General features: G+C 43.8%; 1 protein-coding gene across 1 annotated transcript in view; it reads left to right on the top strand.

Moving 5' to 3' along the window:
* POLA1 (DNA polymerase alpha 1, catalytic subunit) overlaps nucleotides 1–21,769 on the top strand; it is a 329,365-nt gene that overhangs the window by 159,093 nt on the left and 148,503 nt on the right. Inside the window, exons 33-34 of the mRNA XM_055123017.1 lie at nucleotides 10,602–10,780; nucleotides 12,437–12,568. Of these exons, the coding sequence (XP_054978992.1) occupies nucleotides 10,602–10,780; nucleotides 12,437–12,568 (311 nt within the window). The remainder of the gene's footprint in view (nucleotides 1–10,601; nucleotides 10,781–12,436; nucleotides 12,569–21,769) is intronic.

Genomic DNA, 21,769 nt, shown 5'->3' on the forward strand with positions numbered 1-21,769 from the left:
TTGCATGACTGAAACCCAATCGTGAACAACTTTGAAACTGGGGGAAAAGACTAAAGATAATTGAACTAAAAAAAAAAGAACAGATATTAAATGATCCGTCTCAAACGCAGGGGCTTAAATATATCAGCAGGGTAGCGACAAAGGTCCAAAGGCAACATAGCAGGGGAACTGACCCCCCCACAGTTAAAAATGGGGGGAGAGGGAGGGGGCGAGTGGTTCACGCCACTCACATTACAGACCGTTTCCTCAGTAGTCAGCATCCAGGGGCATCTTCTAAGAAATAAGTGGAAGAGAGTTGGGGGCACCGCTGACAGGTCTGGTGGGCTGAGCCTAAGGAAGACAGAAGATGGGGGGTCAAGTAGCAGGTTGCGGGGAGTAGAGCGATCCCATGAGTAAGGTGTGGGGGGAAGCCACATCTGAGCATGTTCAGGGCTTATTCCTGGCTCAGTACTCAGGAATCGCTCTTGACAGTGCTCACCAGGTGCATATGTGGTGCTGGGGATCAAACACGGGTCCGCCACGTGCGAGGCAAGCACTCTACTGCTGTAGCATTGCTCCGCTCCCCCAGTAAACATGCTTTCATGCTCAGAGTAAACATGCTCTCACTTTCATGCTCAGAATAAACATGCTCTCACTTTCAAACTTCATCTCTTTTCTGGAGCATTATAGGAAAGTTCTTAAAGTAGCACAGAGGAAATGCAAAGTAGGCTGGTCGGCTGATGGAAGCCACCCCTTCCACAGGGCACCCTGTTTCCCCAGCCTCCTGTGACACCCGTAACCCCAGCCTCCTGTGCGGTTCACCCCCCTCGGGCCATGCCGAGGGGGTGCAGGGCTGGGTCAGCTGTGGCGCCTTTGCTGAGGTTCCAGCCACATCCGTGAGTTGTGGGGAAATCCAGGGGGACAGGCAGCGTCTGTCTGGAGAGAGCGAGACGGGAGGATTAGCGGCATGCAGGGACCCAGAGGCCGTGTCTGGCGGGGCCTCCAGGGAAGAATCTATGGAAGCAGATGAGCATTTGAGGCATTGTTGGAATGAGCTGTGGAACGGTTGTGTGTCCCCACCTGTTACCAATTCTTCCAGCCTATCAGCGAACCGGAGAGAACCGGACCATTGCAGGGGCAACCCCCATGCTGCCAGCTGTGCCTGGTGGCGGGCTAGGGGACTCACGGGAGCCTCTCGAAAGGCAGCACGCTCTTCCATGGCTCTGGGACTCGGTCCCGACACGGCCAGTACGCGGTGGGTGGTTTCGGTCTTACTAGCACAACGCTGGGGGCCCGCAGCGATCCTGCTCACCTGAAACAAGCAGAGCTTAAGGCAGGCAACGTGAGCAGAAGGTGTACAAAGACTTGGTAGGGTTTGTGCCAAGCTCAGGGTAATGATGAACACGTTCATCACCTTGCGCGGTCCCCAGAGTTAACTCGTTTCTGTGTGTGTGTGGTCGAATGCTTCAGCTGCACCCTTAGCAGCTTGCCAGAACACAGTACCGTGTTCTAGCTAGAGATCGGGGGGAGTTTTTGTTATTTTTTAGGTGGAGGGGTGGCGGGCGGGGAGTACTCAGGGATCATTCTTGGCAGTGCTCAGGGGACCATATGTGGTGGGTAAGCATCAAGCCCAGATCTGCCATGTACAAGCCCCTTACCTGCCGTGCCCAAGAGATCAGTGTTTTTATAAGATGCAGCATTTACATTCCGTGCATGAAACATCACACCAGGATTATGCAACCTGTACAAAATAGCTATGACACAATAAAGGAACAAAACGTAGTCCATCATTGCACGCAGATAATGAAGCCATATTGAATGCATATGTATGCATGAGACGGGAAAGGGTAGCGTGGTAATTATAGGTTGCTCCCTGTTGAAAAATATTAGCATTCTGATTTTATTATTTAAAACAAGATAGGTTTATTCTTTTTTTTTTTTTTACAAAATTAAAAGGAAATAATGGTTGAACAATACTAGCTCACTTTTGAAAAGTCACTGGTTAGAGACCTCCAGCTTGGCAGCACTGCCCCACCTCTGCCCCCGGCCCCACCCCTCCACCTGCCCAAACCAGCAGCATTGCGAGACTAAGGGGCCTGTTGTAAGAGAAGCAATCCTTGGTCTGTTATTTTTATTTACTTGTGCTACTTGATTTTCCAAATATTTTGTCAGCCTAAAGTTCCTGTGTTTTCTCAGGTTTAAAAACAGTGTGGAAGACACTCCTAAAGATGTTTTTTTCTGGGCCAGAGGTGTGTGTCTCATTAAATTACAATCCACTTTGGGGGGCTGGAGCGATAGCACAGTGGGTAGGGTGTTCGCCTTGCATACAGCCAACCTGGGTTCAATTCCCAGCATCCCCCATGGTCCCTTGAGCATTGTCAGGAGTTATTCCTGAGTGCAGAACCAGGAGTTAACCTCTGTGCATCGCCGGGTGTGACCCCCCCCCCAAAAATTACAATTCGCCTTTTAGATTTTTTTCTTCAAGGGTATTAAAAAAAAAACACTGAGTGAGGTCTTGAGAGTGTTTTCTCTTTGTTTTCTCTCAAGGAAGTTATCTTTGCAGGGCACCAGAAATCACAGGGCAGGAGGTAGGTAGCAAAGTGATGGAGCACTTTCCCCCGAGCTCAGTCCCTGCCACAGCACATGGCCCCCTGAGCACTGCTGGGGAGTTCTCTCTCCTCGCCCCCTCCCATTGTTTTTAAAATCACAGGAGTTTGTATAACCCAAAGGTTTCAGTATCGTATCTTTAAAAATACTCAAATTTGCCATCTGTCTTACAGCAGGTTTCTGTTGATGTGATAGGCTGATTTAGTGATATGCCTCTTACATATCAGTTGCTTGTCTTCATATTGCTCCTACAGTATTTTAAAATGTTTCATTATGAAACTTTCTAAATATGCACAGTAGTACAGAAAGACCCCTCCTGGAGGCTCCTCACCTCCCTGCTTCAGTTTACTGTGGTCACCTCTTCCCCACCTACCTTGTTTATGTTGACATGACCCTTAGGTATTATAACATTGGACCTCGAACTGTTTCGTGCTACTTTTATTTTTTTAATTTTATTTTTTTATTAAAACACCATGTGGAAAGTTACAGTTTCCAGGCTTATCTTGGTTATACACTGCTGCACGGTTTAGGATTTCTGCATTTTAGTACTTTAGTAGTTAAGTCCAGTGAGATTTATGTTAGAAATTGCATCATTTCCCTTCCTGGGGCAGCATGGGGCTCTGGCTTAATTTACAGTCTAGAGACATTGGTGGAAGCAGTTGCTGGTACCAAAAGTAGTCTAGCTGTCCTCTGGATTGTGGTCATCAGCAGCAGAGTGGCCGCATAAATAAGCATGTGGCCACTCGAGTCGCATCTCGGCAGAGTGCGCACTGCTATTGCCCCGGCCCGAGACTGCCCACACGCGTCCCGCTGTTTTAAATTCCAACCTCTTTTTTTTTTTCCTTTCCCGCGCCACCAAGTTCATACCTGTTTAAAAGTCCTCATAATATGGCGGACACCACACCGCTTTCCCCTGGTAGGGGAAAGCAAACCGAGAAAGATCTTCTCCTCGGTCGGCATGGGGCTCTTAGTTCACAGTCTAGAGGCATTGGTGGAAGCAGTTGCTGGTACCAAAAGTAGTCTAGCTGTCCTCTGGATCGTGGTCATCAGCAGCAGAGCGGCCGCACAAATAAACATGTGGCCACTTGAGTCGCATCTCGGCAGAGCGCGCACTGCTATCGCCTCGTGCTACTTTTTAAAAAGACACGGACTCGTTCTTTTCAACCATTTTCCGAGGCAAGATGCCTTTTCAAGTCTTTCTCTTCTATTGCATATGTGCACGTACTATCTTTGCAACTTCCTTAAAGTAAAACTTGTGTACCATGAAGTTCTGGAGTCCATTTATCACACGATTTACCAAGACAGTATTTCCTGTTGCCAGAGCACCATATGGCAGGTAAGGCGCCAGCTTGCTTTACACTGTGCCGACCCAAGTTTGATCCCTGGCATCCCGTATGGTCCTAGCAACATAAGGAGTGATTCCTGAGTGCATAGCGTGGAGTAACCCCTGGCTATCACCAGTTGTGGCCTAAGGATAAAAACCCAGACTATTTCCTTCACCCAGAAGTTCTCCTGTCTGCTTTCCCGTCATTACCGCCTCTCACAAAAGCAACCATTCCCCTGATCTCGATGTTCCTAGGTTGGTTTTACCCAGTCTAGGATTTCTTTGATTTCCTGGGGTATATACCTTTGATGTTCGGCTTCTTTCACTTTCCCTAACTTTTCAGATTCATCTACCTTATTGTACATATCAGTAATCAGTTTCTTTCATTGCTGAGTAGTATTCTGCAGTAGAACTTGCCAGTTTATTCATTCCTCTGTTGATGGGAATATCGGTAGCATGCTTCTAGTCTATAATTATTATAAATAAAGCTACTATAAATATTTTTCTGCAGGGCATCTTATGGATATAACATTTGCCTTTTAAAAGACCTTTTTATTTTCCCTGGACTGGGAGATAGCTTAAAGAACTGCAACTCAGGCTTTGCGTGCAGAAAGCCCTGCTTCGATTTCCTGCACTGTCGGCTGTTTTATGGGTTTCTTTTTTCCCCTTTTACTGAACCATTGTGAATGACAAAGTTCCAGAGTTATTCATAATTATGTTTTAGGCATGCAGTATTCTAGTATCCCAGTCCCCTAGTTTCCCACTTGTCCCCTGGCCTGCTGGTATGGCAGGCACTTTATTCTTTTGCTATTTTTTAGGAACTGTGATTTGCAATATGGTTACTGAGATTATCATGCATATCACTGTACCTCCTTTCAGCACCCCGTCCTCATCCAGAGTGCCAATTTCTCTCCATCATTGTCACAGTGAGCCCTCCTCTGACCTAACCCCCCCCCCAACTCCCATTGAGGCTAGACTTTTACTAAGGACCCATGCTCCTTCTCTTTGTTTCTGTTGTCTTTGGGCATTAGTTACTCTCCTACTGTGTTTCTTTATATCCTGCATATGAGGAAGGTGCTTCTGTGTCTGTCCCTCTGCCCCTGGCTGAGGGACACTCAGCACGATAGTCTCCGGATCTATCCACAGAGCGGCAGGTTGCATGACTTCATCTTTTTTTCTGCCCCAGTAGTATTCCGTTTTGTAGATGTGCCATAGCCTCTTTATTCACTCTTGTGTTCTTGAGCGCTTGGCTTGCTGGCGTATTGGGGCTGTTGTGCTACAGTGAACATAGATAGGAGTGCAGATGTCTTTTCTGCATTGTGCTTTTCAGCCCTGAGAGCATATTCCCAGGAGTGGAATTGCTGGGTCACATGGAAGCTCAATTCCTAGGTTTTTTTCAAGGAATGTTCTCATTATCTCCCCAAAAGCCAGACCAGTCAACATTCCCACCAGCAGTGAATGAGAGTCCCTTTCTCCCAACATCCTCACCAACGCTAGTGGCTGTTGTTCTTTTTGATGAGCGCCAGTCTCTGGTGTGAGGTGGTATCTCATGGTTATTTTGATTTGCACTTCTCGGTTGATTATTGATACAGAGTACTTCTTTCATATTCCTCTTGGCCATTTGTATTTCTTTGAGGAAGTTTCTGTTCATCTCTCCTCCCAGGTTTTTGATGGGATTGGATTTTTTTTTCTTGTAAAATGTGACCGTGCTTTACAGATCTTGGTGGATAGTAACCCTTTATTGGATGAGTGGTGGGCAAATAATTTCTTCCAGCCTGTGGGCTGTCTTTGTATTCTGGTCCTTGTTTCCTTTGAGGTGCAGAAGCTTTTTAATTTAATGCAGCCCCTTTTATCTGTTTTATGACTTGAAAACAATTTAAAAATTTTTTAAATTTTCTTAAGTAAATTTTGAGTTCTTATTTTATTCTCTAAGAAATACAGATGTAAAATCCTATCGTTTCGTAATAGATTATTTTATAGGAGAAATTTTATGGGGAAAACAGACCTTTTGTTATAGGATTGCATGCATAAGCTTCCCTAAGACTGTTGTTCGGGGGCCACATCTGGCAGTGCTCAGAGCTTCTAACTCCGCTGAGAGATCACTCCTGGCGTGGCTCAGGGGACCAAATGCGGTGTCAGGGATCCACCCCTGGTGAGGCCTCGTGCAAGGCAGAGGCCCTACCCGCCATCCTGTCTCCCCAGCTCCAGATTCCCTGCAGTTTAAGTGATTTTCACCTTAAACAAGTGCATGGGAATTCCCAGTCTTGCTGGCTTTTTTTATTTGGAGTTTCGTTCATATGGTTTTTCTTTCCCTTATGTATATAGTTACGTAACATACAGAATTGGCTTTTTCCTAATTACTTGCACGGATAGAGACCTTTTTTTCCTGTCATTTTGTTTTGTTGTGGTTTTTGTTTTGGGGCCACACCTGCCAGTGCTCAGGGGATTTTCCTGGCTCTGCACTCAGGAATTATTCCTGGCAGTGCTCGGGACCGTGTGGGGTATCAGGCATTGAACCTGGGTTGGCCGCATGCAAGACTATTGCTCTGGTCCCTGATAGAGACCTTTTCCTTCAGAGGAAAAACATTATCGTGTCAAATGCTTTGGCCTCTGAAATGAATACCACAGTTCAAACCAGATTAGGTATTCCTTGAGAGCTAGATACGGAATGATCTCTTGCATATGGAACACTTAAATATATACAACTAGGTAGCAAAAAGGGGCCAAAGACAACGCAAGGGAGAACTGACCAACACAGTTGCGTTGGGGGGGATGGGGATGTTAAAAGGAAGAGGTGTTGGGGTTCTTCAGGGGGAGAGAGCTGGGTACGCTGGTGACAGGTGTTGGAACTCTGCCTGGGAAACCATCATTAACAGTATTGTGAATCACAGAGCTTCAATCAAAACCCTTTTAAATACTCCTCGGAAATGAAGGCAGGTGAGCATTCTGAAAGCAGGTACAGGTTTCAGTAGTTAGAAAGCACAAAGGTAGAAAACAGAATTTCTGGCTAAGTGTCGTCACATTGGAGGTACATGTGATAAGAATGGGGTGATCTTAAATAAAAAAACAGCACTGCTGAACTCATTATCCCTCTGCCTGCAGTGTTTCTTTCTATAAATACCCCTTAAAGCATGAGTGCTTTGATTCTGTTGCTAATATAGTATGAGATCCTATAAATTTTCTAATTATGATGACAGTATTTTAATTTTATTTCACTGTGCCCCACCCCCACCTCCGCCTACTCTAAGCACAAGAAGAACGCTGTGACTGGACCTGATTGAATGAAGCACACATCATTTTTCCTTTTAGTGGGAAAACCAGCACTGCTTCTCCTCCAGTGCCTGGTTTTGCCAAGCCCAAGTCAGCTGCTTCTTGTGCTCTGTGCCGGGCTGATTGAAGTCATCTGTGGCAGCTAGTCTAGTAGAAATGGAAGATCAGTGGGGCCGGAAAGATCAAACAGCGGGTCAGATGCTTGCCTTGTACGCAGCTAACCTCGGTTTGATCTCTTGGACCTCATATGGTCCCCGGAGCCCCGCCAGGAGTAATCACTGACTGCAGGAGTAACCCCTGAGCACGCCAGCTGTGTCCCTCAAACCAAAAAAAAAAAAAAGTGGAAGGTCCTTTTCTCATAGACATCAGGTTTGTTTCTTGAAACCCTTTGATCAGAGAGGAAAGTATTTGGAATTCAGTCCCGAGTCTCCTGTTTCAGGACTGTAGCACTGTCTTCCCGTTGTTCATCGATTTGCCAAGAGGGCACCAGTAACGTCTCCATTGTGAGACTTGTTACTGTGCTTTAGGACAAATAAGATTATTATTTGGTGAACAGTTACGTCACTGATTTTACAGTGTGTCTGCATGTATGCTAAATGTGTTCATGAAGGTTTTGCTCCATTGTAATTTTTAACAGCAATTTTATTTTGAAGGGACTTGAATGGCACATACAGTTTTATGTACATTTGCACATTTCAGAAATCGGAATCTACCTCTAGGTGGCAGCACCAGATACTTTTTTTCCCCCCTTTGGAAAAGGAAACAAGGCAAGTTTCCTTACTTCTCGGCCTGAAGGAGTATATGCAATAAAACTTCTAAGTTCCGTTTCCCCCACCTCCCCACAACCCCTATACCATCACCAGCAGGCCAGATTTTGAGATAAGCTTTTTATGACCAGTTTGGTGTTAAATAGGGAAGATTCCGTGTTGAATAAGGGTGGGGTTTATTTCAGGCTGGACTTTGGCCCTTAAAAAATTTACAGCAGCCTTGATTTATTTTTCTTGATTGTTTTTTTTTTTTAGCATGACCTTGTATATTTTCTTTTACTGATCTAACTTAATCCCAGTGATTTCTCTGTTGCACTTCTAATTTTTCTTCCAAGAAAATCACACGATTAGGTCTTTGTATCCAGGTAGCATTGACAAAAGCGCAGTGGAGAAGCACCTTCCTTGGTAACTCGGTTTCTAAATCAAACTGAAGTAATAAAATAGGCCAGTTGGCTTTATTATTACCATGGACTGATAAAGTTGTTTGTGGAAATGGATACTTAAAATACAGGCTTTATAAATTCGATTCTCCCTCTCTCCCCACCTATGACTTCTGTCCATTTGCTAGGTGTTATTCAGGGAGGTGCAAGCAGCTCCCCCCGTCCCCATCCCATTTGGCTTACTGGGAGGGTAGCGTCAGTTGTGCTAGTGGGGCCTTGGCTGATGGGGAGCTCCAGCTGTCACTGCCTCCTTGTCGCAGCCTGGTTGTAGGTGTCTGTGTGCAAAGCCTACGTTTTGTTCCTTGATTTGGTGGTTGTGCAAGAAGGTTGGCTTCTCGAAAACCCTCGCGTGCTATTTTTTTCTTTTCCTTACTTTGGGAAGAAAATGGACCTGGGAAATTGCTAAATAATCATCCTCGCTGAGAAAAGGGAAAAGTATTTGCTCATAGTTGCAACTAGCCCGAGATGAATAGGTAAATACAGCGGGATTCACAGTTGGAGTTAAGGAATTCCCAACAGTTGTCCTTCACTGCAACAAAGAAAGGGCCTATCTCGGCATGATTTCTCCTACGTAGTTCCTTGGCCCCTCTTTGTCGTTCTTCCTGCACACTAGCAATTTATTGCTTTTCACTTAGAGGATAGGGCCATTTCTAAAATGAAAAAAATGTTGGCGAGTTTGGGGCCATATGTCACATTTCTCAAAAATTAAAATAATTTATGTCAGTAATCCCAACTGACTTTTCCAGTGCTATTGAATCTGTATTCTTCTTTTTTATTATCCACAGTGTTTGGAAATATGTTAGAAACGATTCATTTTAATTCTAACAAAGCAGCTCTTCACTTCTGATCCAGTATGAACGTGCGTTCCATTTATTATCCCTAGTGCCTAATTGCCGGTGAACATAGTCTGGATTAGGTGATTTATCAACAATTTTATTCACTCAGGCCCTTAATTGCACGCCCACCACCCAACAGGCATGTTGAAAACGCTGTGTCCATTTCAGTCTGTCTTCAATTTGGTGCCTGGCCAGTGACACCACTTCCATTTTGCCAGTGAGAAAACTGAGACTCAAGATTCTCAGTCTTACTCTTTGTTCCGGGCCTGGCTATTGTGCCAGTGTTGACCTCAAGTGTCTTAGAATTGCCAGATGTCACTTGATAACTGACCAGATAAAATTCAGGATCTTGTCACCGAAGAATTCAGAATACATCTGCTAGGTTATCTACATCAGCACGTAGTCAAAACAGTTTTGAAACTCTTCAGTATTTGATCTGTTTTCCTCCATGACCGTTTGATATTACTTGTTTACCATTATACTGAAGTAAATATGATAGCTAAAACCTAGAAAGTTCTCTGAGCTTGCTGAAGGATATTTTAAGGAAAGTAGATCTTGTGTGAAATAACAATCCTTAAGTATATAACCTTGAGTGTGGATTTTGACATATACTGGGACCAAGAATGAATTAAATCTGCAGGCCAAAAGTGTTTCCTAAGTTGTTTGTGGAAGCAAGATAGTAAAAATTGTTGATTGATAAATTTCTTGTGATTTTGATTGAAGGCATATTTGTCTTCAGGATTGTCAGGGACTCTGGTCTCTGGCTCCATTGTGTTTGCATATACTTTAAATTTCTGAATTCAGAACACCAAAAAAAAACATGTCGAGTTTTGTCTCAGATGCTGCTACTGAATTTTAACCACTGAATTAGATTGCAACCTACATGCTGTTAACTACTGAGCCAAGATGGAATCGACCACTGCATTGAAATCAGGGTTAGCAGTTGTGCCTGCACTTGAAGGAGTCATAATAGCTGTGAATTTGTTTTCTTTAATGGGATTTTTATTTTCTGTTTTCAGTTTTAATAGTGACTCTTTTGTTTTAAGAGATTTTCTTACCAACCAATGTATGTTTGGTAGTTTTTGCTCTTCAAGAAAATTAGCCAAACCACCCTGTAGACCCCCTTGCTTTGGAGGCCTGAGTTAGTTCTGCATTGTTAATGCAATTTACTTGTTTTATTTTTATTCTCTTGTAAGAGGAGGAGTGATTTGCTTGTGTGATATGAGACTTCGTCTTGAGTTCAGATGGCCGTGTATGTGTGTGCTTGAATTTAAAACTCACTCCTTTGTGAGTTTTTTTCCTTTGGCTTCTTTGCGGGGGTTGGGGAATACAATTACTTGCATGTTCCTGAGTTTGGTTTTTTCTCTTTGGTACACAGGACTTGACCCCACCCAGTTTCGAGCTCATCATTATCATAAAGAAGAAGAGAACGATGATGAATTTGGTGGTCCAGCCCAGCTCACTGATGAAGAGAGATATAGGGACTGTGAGAGATTCAAGTGTCCGTGCCCTACATGTGGAACTGAGAATATTTATGATGGCGTCTTTGACGGTTTGGTTAGTTGCATCTTTTTGTTTTCTTTGGTTTTTCTTTTGTGGAGACTTTTTCTGTACTATATGTATAAAAGGAAAAGACCAGTTGTACCTTGAACTTATGACTATAAGGAATTTCAGTATGGTATGAATTTTGACTTTGTGACCTTTTTCATGCTTGAACACTTGTAATACGATGTCTGAATATTGTTTTTGGCTCTCTTGGTGCTTGGCCTTGGTGTTTACATGGATCCCTTCAAATTCTTAAAGGATCTTAAAGTATTTGTGTTGTAATTCCTCAGTTAGTAACCTGAATTTCTCCACTCCCAATTCCAGTTTATCTAGATGTAATGCGGTACTTGTCTTTATCTTAAATGAACAGGAACTGTTTTTGCAAAGTTTTTGTTTATCTGTAAAACATTCCCTTTGCCTCTTCTCTAACAAAGGTAGTCTGATCTTTTCTGCTCGTCTTTGTCAGACATTAAAAAAAATCTGAGAAGAGACATTCCGCTCAAGAAGTACTGCCAAAATATATATCAGTGACCTTGGATCAAAACTTGAAACTGAGCCAATTAATTTTATTCTCCTGCAGTGTTATACATGTGCTAGCCATTGGCAAATGAGTAGGCAGCAAAGTGTAAAACTTGAAACGGAAAGAAAATACATCTTTTTTATCTAAATTAAAAGTAATTATTTTAAGTTAATTTGGACAAACAGCAGATGTTTAGCATTTTTTTGAATCAAAACAAAGCAGTCTTTGGAAGCAAGTGCAAGGAAGAGGCAGACACAGATCAGCAATACTTGCTAAATCCTTGAGTTTTGCTTCATTACAGCTGTAAATAAGATAGTTAATTGCATGGAGGCTTGACGACTTGCAGATGGGCTAACTGTGGAAGAGCCCATGTCAAGCTCTAAAATCTCTCCCACCTGGAATTGCTTAGTGTGGCGGGTAGGGTTATGTACCAGATTGGAACAGGAAACCAAGATGTTTAGTATCAAGAAGGAAAACAAATGCTCCAGAAACCCCAACAGTTTTCCTATATATTATATTTGCTTTGTCTTTGTTTCAAACGAAGCAAAACAAGATGTTCTCTCCAACTAATAGTATTATTTTTTTTTTCAAATTTTTATGTCTTCCTGTCTGTCCTCCCAAGCACAGTTCACGGTGGCGGCGGCAGGGGGGTCAGAAGGGAGGGGCCAGAATACAGGAATTTCACATTTACTAACCTGATGGTTAGGGATTGTTCTATGATACAACAGTCTTTAGATTTTCTGAAAATTAGTTTGGCCCTATGATTATAAACTGTCATCAGTATCTTTATCTTTGTTTGAAACAAATGCATGTGAAATTAAAATTTTGATCATCATCTTTAAAGGATGTTTAATTTCCAATGACGTAAATTCACTGGTATCTTCAGAAGACAACAGAAATAATTCAGTGCTGGTGATATTGAATGTAGAAAATGTCATTTATGAGGTTTCCCTTCAACACCATACTCCAATATGACAGCAGCAAAAAGACTAGAAAGTATTTGTGGCGGAGGAAACATAGTCGTCGGAAAAAGGCTTAAAAACTCACTGACTTTGTGTAGCAGCCAGCAAACAAGTGTTTTACGCACAAAAAGCCTCTTTCTAACCTTGTAGTAACCTTTTGTGTACTCATCTGCCCTGACCTCTTAGGGAACCGACGTGGAGCCCAGCTTATATCGTTGCAGTAATGTCAATTGCAAGGCGTCACCTCTGACCTTCATGGTACAGCTGAGCAACAAACTGATCCTGGACATTAGACGTTGCATTAAAAAATACTATGAAGTGAGTATCCGTAGTGAATTTCGGACACGTTCAACTTACTAGAGGTGATAGTCTCAATATGGTTTTATGTCGTTGGGTTTGTTTTGTTCATTTAATTCAACTAAAATTTTGCAGAGACCTTGGAGGGAAAAGATCATATTCTCTGTTGAACATTGCATCTCTCTTCTTAGTCAGAAGTCTCTTAAATAATGAGAATTTTGCTTTTCAGGAGAAACTCTACTCAGGAAACATTTATATTTAGTATTCCTTAACTAGGAGTAAGTTCTGCTCTTTGGTCAGAGGAGGGAAAAGCATTGCTATCTCATTTGTCAGATTGAGCCACATTATATCATGTGGTGATTTTCATAAACTGCCCACTAGCTAAGATTTTGTGTTTATATGGTAATCTAAACCATTTCATAGCTTGGTTTTCTGGGGAAATAAAAATAAACATATTTTAAATTTAAATGTGGTTTGGCATTTAAAAGAGAATGTCTAATTTGTATAAATATATAGTAAAAATGCCAGAACAGTGAGTAAGCTGTCTCTGTTATAAAGATTTTTTTCCAAAGGTTTTTGTGTTGTTTTTTTTAACACATTTCATATGAATGAGCTTTTTCCCCTTCAAAAATTGAAAGTTAAAAACCCCACATTTCCCATTTTATTTTTCTTACTGCTTCATTATGTCATTTGTCTAACTTTAACATTCACTACAGCTTACTTAAAGATGCCATAATTCTAAAATATGCTCAGGTTCTATTCTTTTGCCTTTAATCAATACCTTCCCCTAATTTTTACTTGTATTAGTTAACATATAGCACTTGCTTTTTTTTTTACAAATTAACTTACTGAAAATTAAGTATTAAAGCAATAGGATGAAGAGTGAAAGTAGAGTTACAATTACAGTATGGTGATTTTTAAGAATAATTTGTTTTTGTCGAAAATATAGGCTTGTAGGAGATATTTTTGCAACAATAGTTTTGACTCTACCTTCAGAAGTTTGAAACATTTTGTGAATAATCCTTTGCAGCACTTAATGAACAGTTGGAGGAGAATAAAGGTTATCTGTGGGTTCACATTCCACAATAGATGAAATGTTCAGCACATGAAGTGTTAGGCCCTTATTTAGCATGAACTACCCAAAGCAAAACTATTCAACACATTTGCAGACCTTATTGAGAAGAGCATGGTTCTTGACTCTCAGGAAGAAAACACAGAGTTTTCTCTCTGTGTTTAGTCTATCAAAATCTCCACCATGGCAACATTAATACTACAAGACTCTTAACTCTTTCCTTCTATTGGAAGGGTTCATCTGTTTTGACTAAGTTAAAACTGAGCAGAAAAATGATCTTCTGTATAGTTAGAAATATGCCCAGGCTGAAAGATTGATTTCTACCTTAATCGTGTGAGTTGCGGTGGTGGTGGAGGTGGTTATATGAATATTTCCCAAGCTAAGTACTGAGAGGTGTGAACATTTACCTCAAGGTTTCTTTACCATTGGCTCGGTCTTTTCCACCAGTTATAACAGCAAGTGTTAGTTTTCCCGTAGCTAAGGATTTCTAACAATAATATTCAAATGTCACTCCGAAAGTCGAAGGTTAGTGTGACTGTTCTTAAAAGTCATTGATTACTCACCTTGCTGATCTTTGATGTGATTGACTAGGCGAGCAAGAAAGCCAGTATTCACCTTTCCATGATCTGTACTGAACAAACGTTTCAAATATTTTCAAGGTGTTTATGCCGAATATGAATGCATCTGTAGGTTATGGTACTTTAGGTAATGTTCTGTTTCTTTCTGATTCCAGACTTAAAGGAACTTTGTGGGGAGGGGAACACGGTGTTGAGGTGGTTGTTAAGCCTCAAGTGCTATTGGTTCCGAGGAGCTCAGGCTGGTATACCAGACTGATGCTAATCCAGTTGGTGATGAATACACTGACTTTACTGCAGATGAAAAAATTATATATAGGTACTGAGTTAAGTGGCTGTTCTTTGATGCTAATGCCCAGAAAGGTCTAACAGGAGCTTGTTGGGAGGGAACGGTTGGAGGGGAGCCCCTGAGATGGTGGTGGAGGGAAGAGGACACTGGTGCATGGTGTAGCATCAGAACATTCACACGGGACATGAAAGTTTCGAGTGAATTGAGAGCTAGAATCTCAGTCAGCTCTTTTGGAGATTGTGGTTTGAGAGCCACTTGGGTGGGCGGGGCTCCGGCCTCCAGGCAGGAAGAAAGGCATCGCCATCCAAACGAAGGGTCTCTCGGAAGAAAGGGGGCAGGTCTGTTACGGAGCTGAAAACTAGAACCTAGCAAGGAGCACAGTTCTAGATCACCAGGAAATGGCATTGTCAAGAACAGAGGAGCCGAGATTTAGGGCAGCAGAGTCTGCTTCTGTAGGCTGAGGGTGCGGCTCAGCGGCAGCATTTGCCTTGCCTGTCTCGGTTTGAGCCCTAGCAGTAGCCCCTACTTCCAGCCCCCCCCCCCAAAAGGGAGGAAGGGAAAAGCATGCATCAGATTTCTTCTAAAATACAATTTGTGTCACGAATAAATATTATTGACAGAATAAATGTGCTGTAACAAACACTATAAAAGTTTCTGTATCCACAAATCAATTTATAGCGAAGGTTTTAATATTACCTCCTTTCATAGGAAAAGAAACGTTTTCCTTCTCACCAATGATTGCATCGACATCTCATTTTCTAGAACATTTGTGGTTTGATATGAATAATACGATACCAAAAGCATTGGGCAAGGATGTTTTAAATGATAAATTAATTTCTGCAGGAGGCAAACAATTCTAGTGCTATGCCCCGAGATTCGATAAAGCATTGAAAGACTGTGAGGTGGCAAAGAAAGCTTTCATTCAAAGTTGATTTCATGCCCTGGGTTTTTTTGTTTTGTTTCATTTTGATTTTGGTTTTTTGGGGTGTTTTTGCTGGTTCCTCTGTACGAAGTTAAAATTGAACTGGTATTTTTTGAAAATCATAAAAGGCCAGTTTGAAGACTTACATCTCGAAGTTTTTAGTGATGATTTTGAATGAATCTATTTTACAGTGAAAAATTGATACGTGTCCCCCTCCCGTCCCCTTAAATCCTGTCCCAGAAGAGCAAATACACACCCGCACACACACACACAAAACGGAGAGAAACACTAGCTAATCTAAATTGGGAAATGAAGAGGGCTTTTTTTAAGCATGAAAATTTCATCATCTTGTCAGCTGGCAGAATGCCTGCTGTGTGGATTCACAAAGGCTAAGAATTACACTTTCATGAAATTTTCCTCACTAACTGCCCTGGTTAATTTGAAAGATAACCCACTGTTCTAATTCATTCCTCAATTGGGCGGTGCAGGTTTTATCTTTGATCTGACAAAGCATTTGTGTTAATCGTTTTGGCCCTCCACTAGACACTCTTGGGATTGTGCTTTTACAATAAATGTGTCTGTGATAGCTCTTTAGTCTATTATACTTACAATAGATCCATAGAACTGGTAATTAATTCTCCACTGCTTTGGAAATGGGAAGAATAGGTGTAGCTCTGTCAAGTGCTGCTGGGAAGTTTGTTTAGCTGGTTCATTTTTGAAGTGTTCCCTTCAGCTGTCCATGAAGCAGCGTCAGAAGAGAGTCTGAGATTGAGGTGCTGCCTACCCCCAAGATTTAATGTTGAGTAGAAAATTTGGCCCCTCTTGGCACCTGGGAAGGGGTGAGTGGGTCATTTACTTTCACCTCAGTGCTTGCCATTCGAATGTGCATTAAGCCCTTATTTGAATACTTACCAAGCCTTTCCAAAAGGTGAACTGTTGATGAACACTATGCGCCGAATTTCTCACAGATGGCTTTTAGAGGTTCTTAAGTCTTTCAATGTGATAACATGCATTTCTCACTAGCCTTCAAGTGTTCTCTGCCCCTTGTAAAGGAGCTGGCATCAAGTGTATCACTATGGTTTCCAAATGTAATGTTGCCAGACCACCTTCTTGACAAATTAAGGGTCAGCCGTTCTTGAGTTCCATGCCTACGGAAACCGTTGGTTCATTGTTGGGACCAGAAATTAATGGCCGGACTCATTTAGAAATTTGCTATTGGTTTTACAGCCGCAAAAATTTCCTGGCTTGAGCTTTGCGAGGACAGGGACTCTGCTTTCCTCTTCTAGTGCCATCAGTGAGCTCTGCTGTAGCCCTTTGCTCTCAGAAGGATGTGCATTGCAGTAACAAGTTGGCGTTGGTTTGAATTCGTTTTTCACCCTGCTGTCATGTCACAGAGGATTTGTTCCTGGTATACGCGAGTCTCGGGTTGATAGAGAATTCCACGGTACAGTAAGTCCTCCCTTGGAGTCAACTATGGGTTCTTGGAAAGTACATATTTTAAGTGAACCAAGTGTCTCCCACAAAGCCAGGTCCTCCGAGAAAATCCTTTCATTCAGCATTAGCTGGGTCGGGATTCCTTCCTCCCCCATCCACGTTGTAATGTTGAAGCTAAGGACGAAGCAGTGGAAACTCTGTATTTTGAAGTCAAGAAACCTTGGGCAAATAAAGCCCTTTGTTTATCTGTCCTGTATATTTCCCGTCCCTGATTGCTGTTGATTTCAGTCCCTGTCTGCCTATGACTTCATGGCCTTAATTTGTTTCCTCCCCAAACCAAGTCAAGTCTGGTGCCAGATGCAGACTCGGGCTGGAGCACAGTGGGTAGGGTGTTTGCCTTGCATGCAGCCGACCTGGGTTTGATTCCCAGCATCCCGTATGGTCCCCTGAGCACCGCCAGGAGTAATTCCTGAGTGCATAGTCAGGAGTAACCCTGTGTATTGCCGGATGTGACCCAAAGGAAAAAAAAAAGATGCAGACTCATGTTGGGCAGAAGCAGCCCCTTCCCCACCCCCACGCTGTCCTGAAACAAGAAACAGGCTCTGCAGGCCTGAGACGGATGCCGTTCCTCTTACACCCCCTCTTACCTGCCTTTCCCTCTTGCCTGTTTAGTTTCTTCATTGTGACAAAAGCCACTTTTAGCATTCTCTGTTGGGTTCCCTCTTCTGAGGGATCCCAAACCTGGCTTCAAGCGTCTGTTCCACATGACACAGAGACATTCGTATCATTGTGCATGTGAGTGGACAGCAGAGAACGGAGGGAATATTTGCCCACTGGTGCTAGCTGGGAGTTCCTCTGGACGACAACACTCACCGGGCAGTGGCCTGGTGCCTTCTGCAGTGTGTGCGTGAAGAGTCCATGGTCAACTCCATATTTTGCATTTGCCAAAAAAATAGTGGTTATTTTTGAAATGATGCATTTGTGGACGACAAAACTAGTAACAGCCACCAAACATAATGGTGTTAAGCCAGAGGTTGAGTCTGGGTTACCTTTTTTTTTTCCAAAAGAGCCGAGAGCAGGGTGAATACTGGTTAAGATCCATTCTTGCTCCAGCGAATTGCACACTTATTCAACATCACAGGCTATGGTGCTGGAAGAAGGGTTTCTTTGGAATGTACAGAACTCAACTAGTCATTAAATCTGATCAACTAGACAAGAAGCAGCCTCCTTCTGCATCGCCCCCGCCACCTCCTCTCACCCCGGTCAGTCACCATCCAGGCCACTCTCATGCCCATTGCCCTTTTTTTCTTTTCTCAAGTGTAACACGACGTCAGGGTAGCGCTCTTGGGCAGATGGATCTCTGGGGTTTAGAAGCATGCATTGATGTTCAGTAACTCCTGTTGTAGTGCAAATGCTTGGTGCTTGATGGCCCTCAAGATTTCTCATGTCTGACCCCTGGTGAAGAGGACCGATGGTTTTCAGGTCATAGGTTGTAGTATGCAGCACTCTCCCAGGTACCTGAGTTCGAAAAACGTCTAAACCCTGAGCGCTATGGGAATTATTGTTTATTTCCTTGCCTCTGCATTTATATTTAGAACATTTAAAAAGAATAAATTGGGTTTCTTTTTTGTAAAGACTCTTAACAGCATAATTACAAGTGTTAGAGAAGGCATGCGAGGAAGCAATAGATATACATCCCACCCATTCTGCATCACAGGCAGAGCGAGCCCGGCTGCCCAGCAGCGCTTGCAGAGGGATCATTTCTGGAGGAATCCACAGCGCTCATCCTAAATCTCATTAAAGCAAGCCAAAAAAGAACATCCTGAGAATGAATCTTCCTTTTTGCTGCACCCCGTTTGGTGTGGAGGCTGAGCGTGAATGCGCACGCCAGAGGCCAGGCGCCTTTCACAAGTGCTGTTCATTCAGCATCAGGTCCGGCTGTTGGCTGTTCGGTGTGCTTTGATTATAGACTACCTGGTTTTCCTCTGGGTTGCGAGGCCAGTGAGCTGATTTTGAGTCAGGTATTACATTTTACTGCCGCGCCATGGTGTCGTCTCACAGAGAAGCTGAGACGCAAGGAATTTGGCGATGGTTGGAATAGAATTTATTGGAAGTAAATTTATTATACAAATCTAAATGAATAATGGGTCAAATCCATTCCCTAAGCCAGCTCCCTAATTCAACACAAGCAGCTTATCGTGGTGTGAATATTAGCAGGTATTAAGGTGTTCTAATAACAAATTGGATCAGATACAACCATACATGCCGCTTTTTATCCTTTCTGGAATAACCAGCGTTTACATGTGCTCAGCATTTATCCGCGCGCCTTTTTAATCCTTGATTTCATTTCATCTTAAGCTTTTGGCACGGGCCCTGTTTGGCGGGGCTCTGAAAGAGAACGTGAGCCTTCGAACTAATAGAGAACCCACGCGGAACTCGGCGGTGCCTCCACCACAGTCTTTTGATGACTGTCGCTGGACCTCCATGGGGGCGCAGAAGGTCTCTAAAGAGAAGTATATGGGCTAATGTGAAGTGTGTGGGAAGTGCCTGGCGTTCTCTCTGATGCTCAGGTTGCCTTCTGAGAGCCAGAGGGAACACGGCTCTCTCTCTGCTCAGAATCCCCAGAGATACCGCCCTGCCCAGGGCCGTGCTGCCCTTGTCCGTCCAGGCTGCCCACCTGGCAGCTTCCCCATCCTCCCTTCTCCCTCTCCTTTGTCCGGCCAGTGGCACACCTGGCGCTGGCCTTGCTCTGGGCCTTCCGTGCCATTTCTTCTCTGGTACCAGCGAGGAGGGAGGGTCCCAGAGGCAGTTGGAGGAAGTGGCTAGAAGCCGAGAAAGGACATTGGACCTTCCAGATGCAGCACCCAGGATGGTGCTTGGCCCGGTATGAAAGTTAATGACCAATTCTATGACCGGGGGCGGGGGGGGGCGGGCGATGCTACTGGGGCACCTGAGTCTCGAACTCTGCCCATCGTACTTAGAAGTCAAGCAGTCGTGAGCAGCGAGAGGCTCAGCATCTTCACTGCAGTGACCAGGATGCCGTGGGAGCCCCGGGCATTACTTCAGCACAGCACAGGCTCGGCCCGGCCACAAAGGCAGCTGGGGCAGGAGTCCAAGAAGCTGATTCTAACCACCCAGCAATAGACTGGTCCAGCCTTTGACGGGAAGCCTGGCGTTTCAGCAACTCCTGATACGGTTCGCCTCCTCTGAAGAGAAAATTGGAGGTTTTTTGAAATGCCGAGGAAATGCCATCGGAGTTGTCAAATATCTGAAAACAAGTGGGTAAAAACAGAACACAGCTTGTGCCAAAACAGAATTCCATTCTTCAGTTTGATTCTCTAACCTCGCGCGTTTAGGGAAAACTCACCTCTAGGTCGCCCTCCAGTCAGCTCGAGCTACTGTCCTGTCGTAGAGTGGGAGAGTGAACCAGAACAGATTGCATTTAACCTTTCCAAAGTGAGATTTTTCACACTGTCGACCTTCGTGACTTCAGGGAGCAAAGCAGAGCTCGCCAGTCTCTGCGACACGTGTAAACAAACGCTGTCTGCCGCTCACACGGGCTTTGCCTGGAAAGCGCATGGCAGGGTTCATGGAGAAATCAGCCCTTGGCAGATGGTTCAGTCAGTTGCCTCTTTGAACCACCATAGAAGAATTCGCAAGACCTGGATTCCAGGAACTGCCACTACTGTCGGGCACTGGTGTTTTCTAGTTGATGGGTGTTGGTTGGTTTCATCCTTGGCATAAGTCAGGAGTGGTTTGACCTGACACTTCTACCAAGACCGGTGGATTGGCCTTCGCTCCTTGTTGGAAAGCAATGCAGAACTTTTTGTCCGGGTTCGAACCTCTTCGTACTTGTTTCGCATTGGCTATTTATTTACTCCTGCACATTTTTGTCGCTGCTGTTTTCATTGCCTTCCAGCTGTTGTGACTCTTAAGGTGGGTGGTTGTCTGAATTACATCGCTTGGCTTGTTTCTTTTCCCAAGAGAAATCGGAGCTTTGAGGACCTGAGCAAGAAACCCAAGTCGTATTTTCGACTCATGACTTTCTTTCGAACTGGAGAGATAGCACAGCAGGTAGGGCATTTGCCTTGCATGTGGCCGACCCGGATTCGATTCTTCCGTCCCTTTCAGAGAGCCCGACATGCTACCAAGAGTATCCCGCCCGCCCAGCAGAGCCTGGCAAGCTACCTGTGGTGTATTCGATATGCCAATAACACTAACGACAAGTCTCACAATGGAGACGTTACTGGTGCCTGCTCAAGCAAATTGATGAACAATGGGATGACAGTGCTACAGTGCTACTTTCTTTCAACTGGTCTTAAAGACAGACCCCCGACAGCACAGGTGGCAGGTCCAGCACTAAAGCAATTGTATTCACTCTTCCAGCTTTCTGGAAATATGACATAGATATTAAGCCTCTTAAATGAATAACTCGATGGAGCTAGATGCAAGTGTGCATGTGTTGTGACCAAACCGTGTCTGAATCAGGTTATGGTTTCACAAGTGGTAGCACAGGCAGAGATTTGTGTAACCGTCACCACCACAATCAGGGTACTGACAATTCTGTCATGTCAAAAAAAATTCCCTCTTGCTATTTCTTTCTACTCACCACTTCCTCTCCGCTCCTACTTTGACAACTACCTGTCGGTTTTCATCACCATATTTCTGACTTTTCAGAGAACTGTCCAAGTTTCTGGGTTTTTGTTTGTTTGAACGGGAGGGCAAGGGGGAGTTGCTCCACACTCAGCAGTAAGCCGGCCTTACTCCTAGCGGTGCTCAGGGTACCATACCCGGGACCGGGGATTGAATCCAGGTCTGTAGCACGCTAGGCAAGTGCCTTACCCACTGTGTTCTCTCTCTGATCCCTGTGTCATTTTATTTGGTTTGTAGTAACAGTTGAGTTTAGGGTTTTTAAAAAATATATTCTAAA

The sequence above is a fragment of the Sorex araneus genome, chromosome X (assembly GCF_027595985.1).
Source record: "Sorex araneus isolate mSorAra2 chromosome X, mSorAra2.pri, whole genome shotgun sequence".
Lineage (NCBI taxonomy): Eukaryota > Metazoa > Chordata > Mammalia > Eulipotyphla > Soricidae > Sorex > Sorex araneus.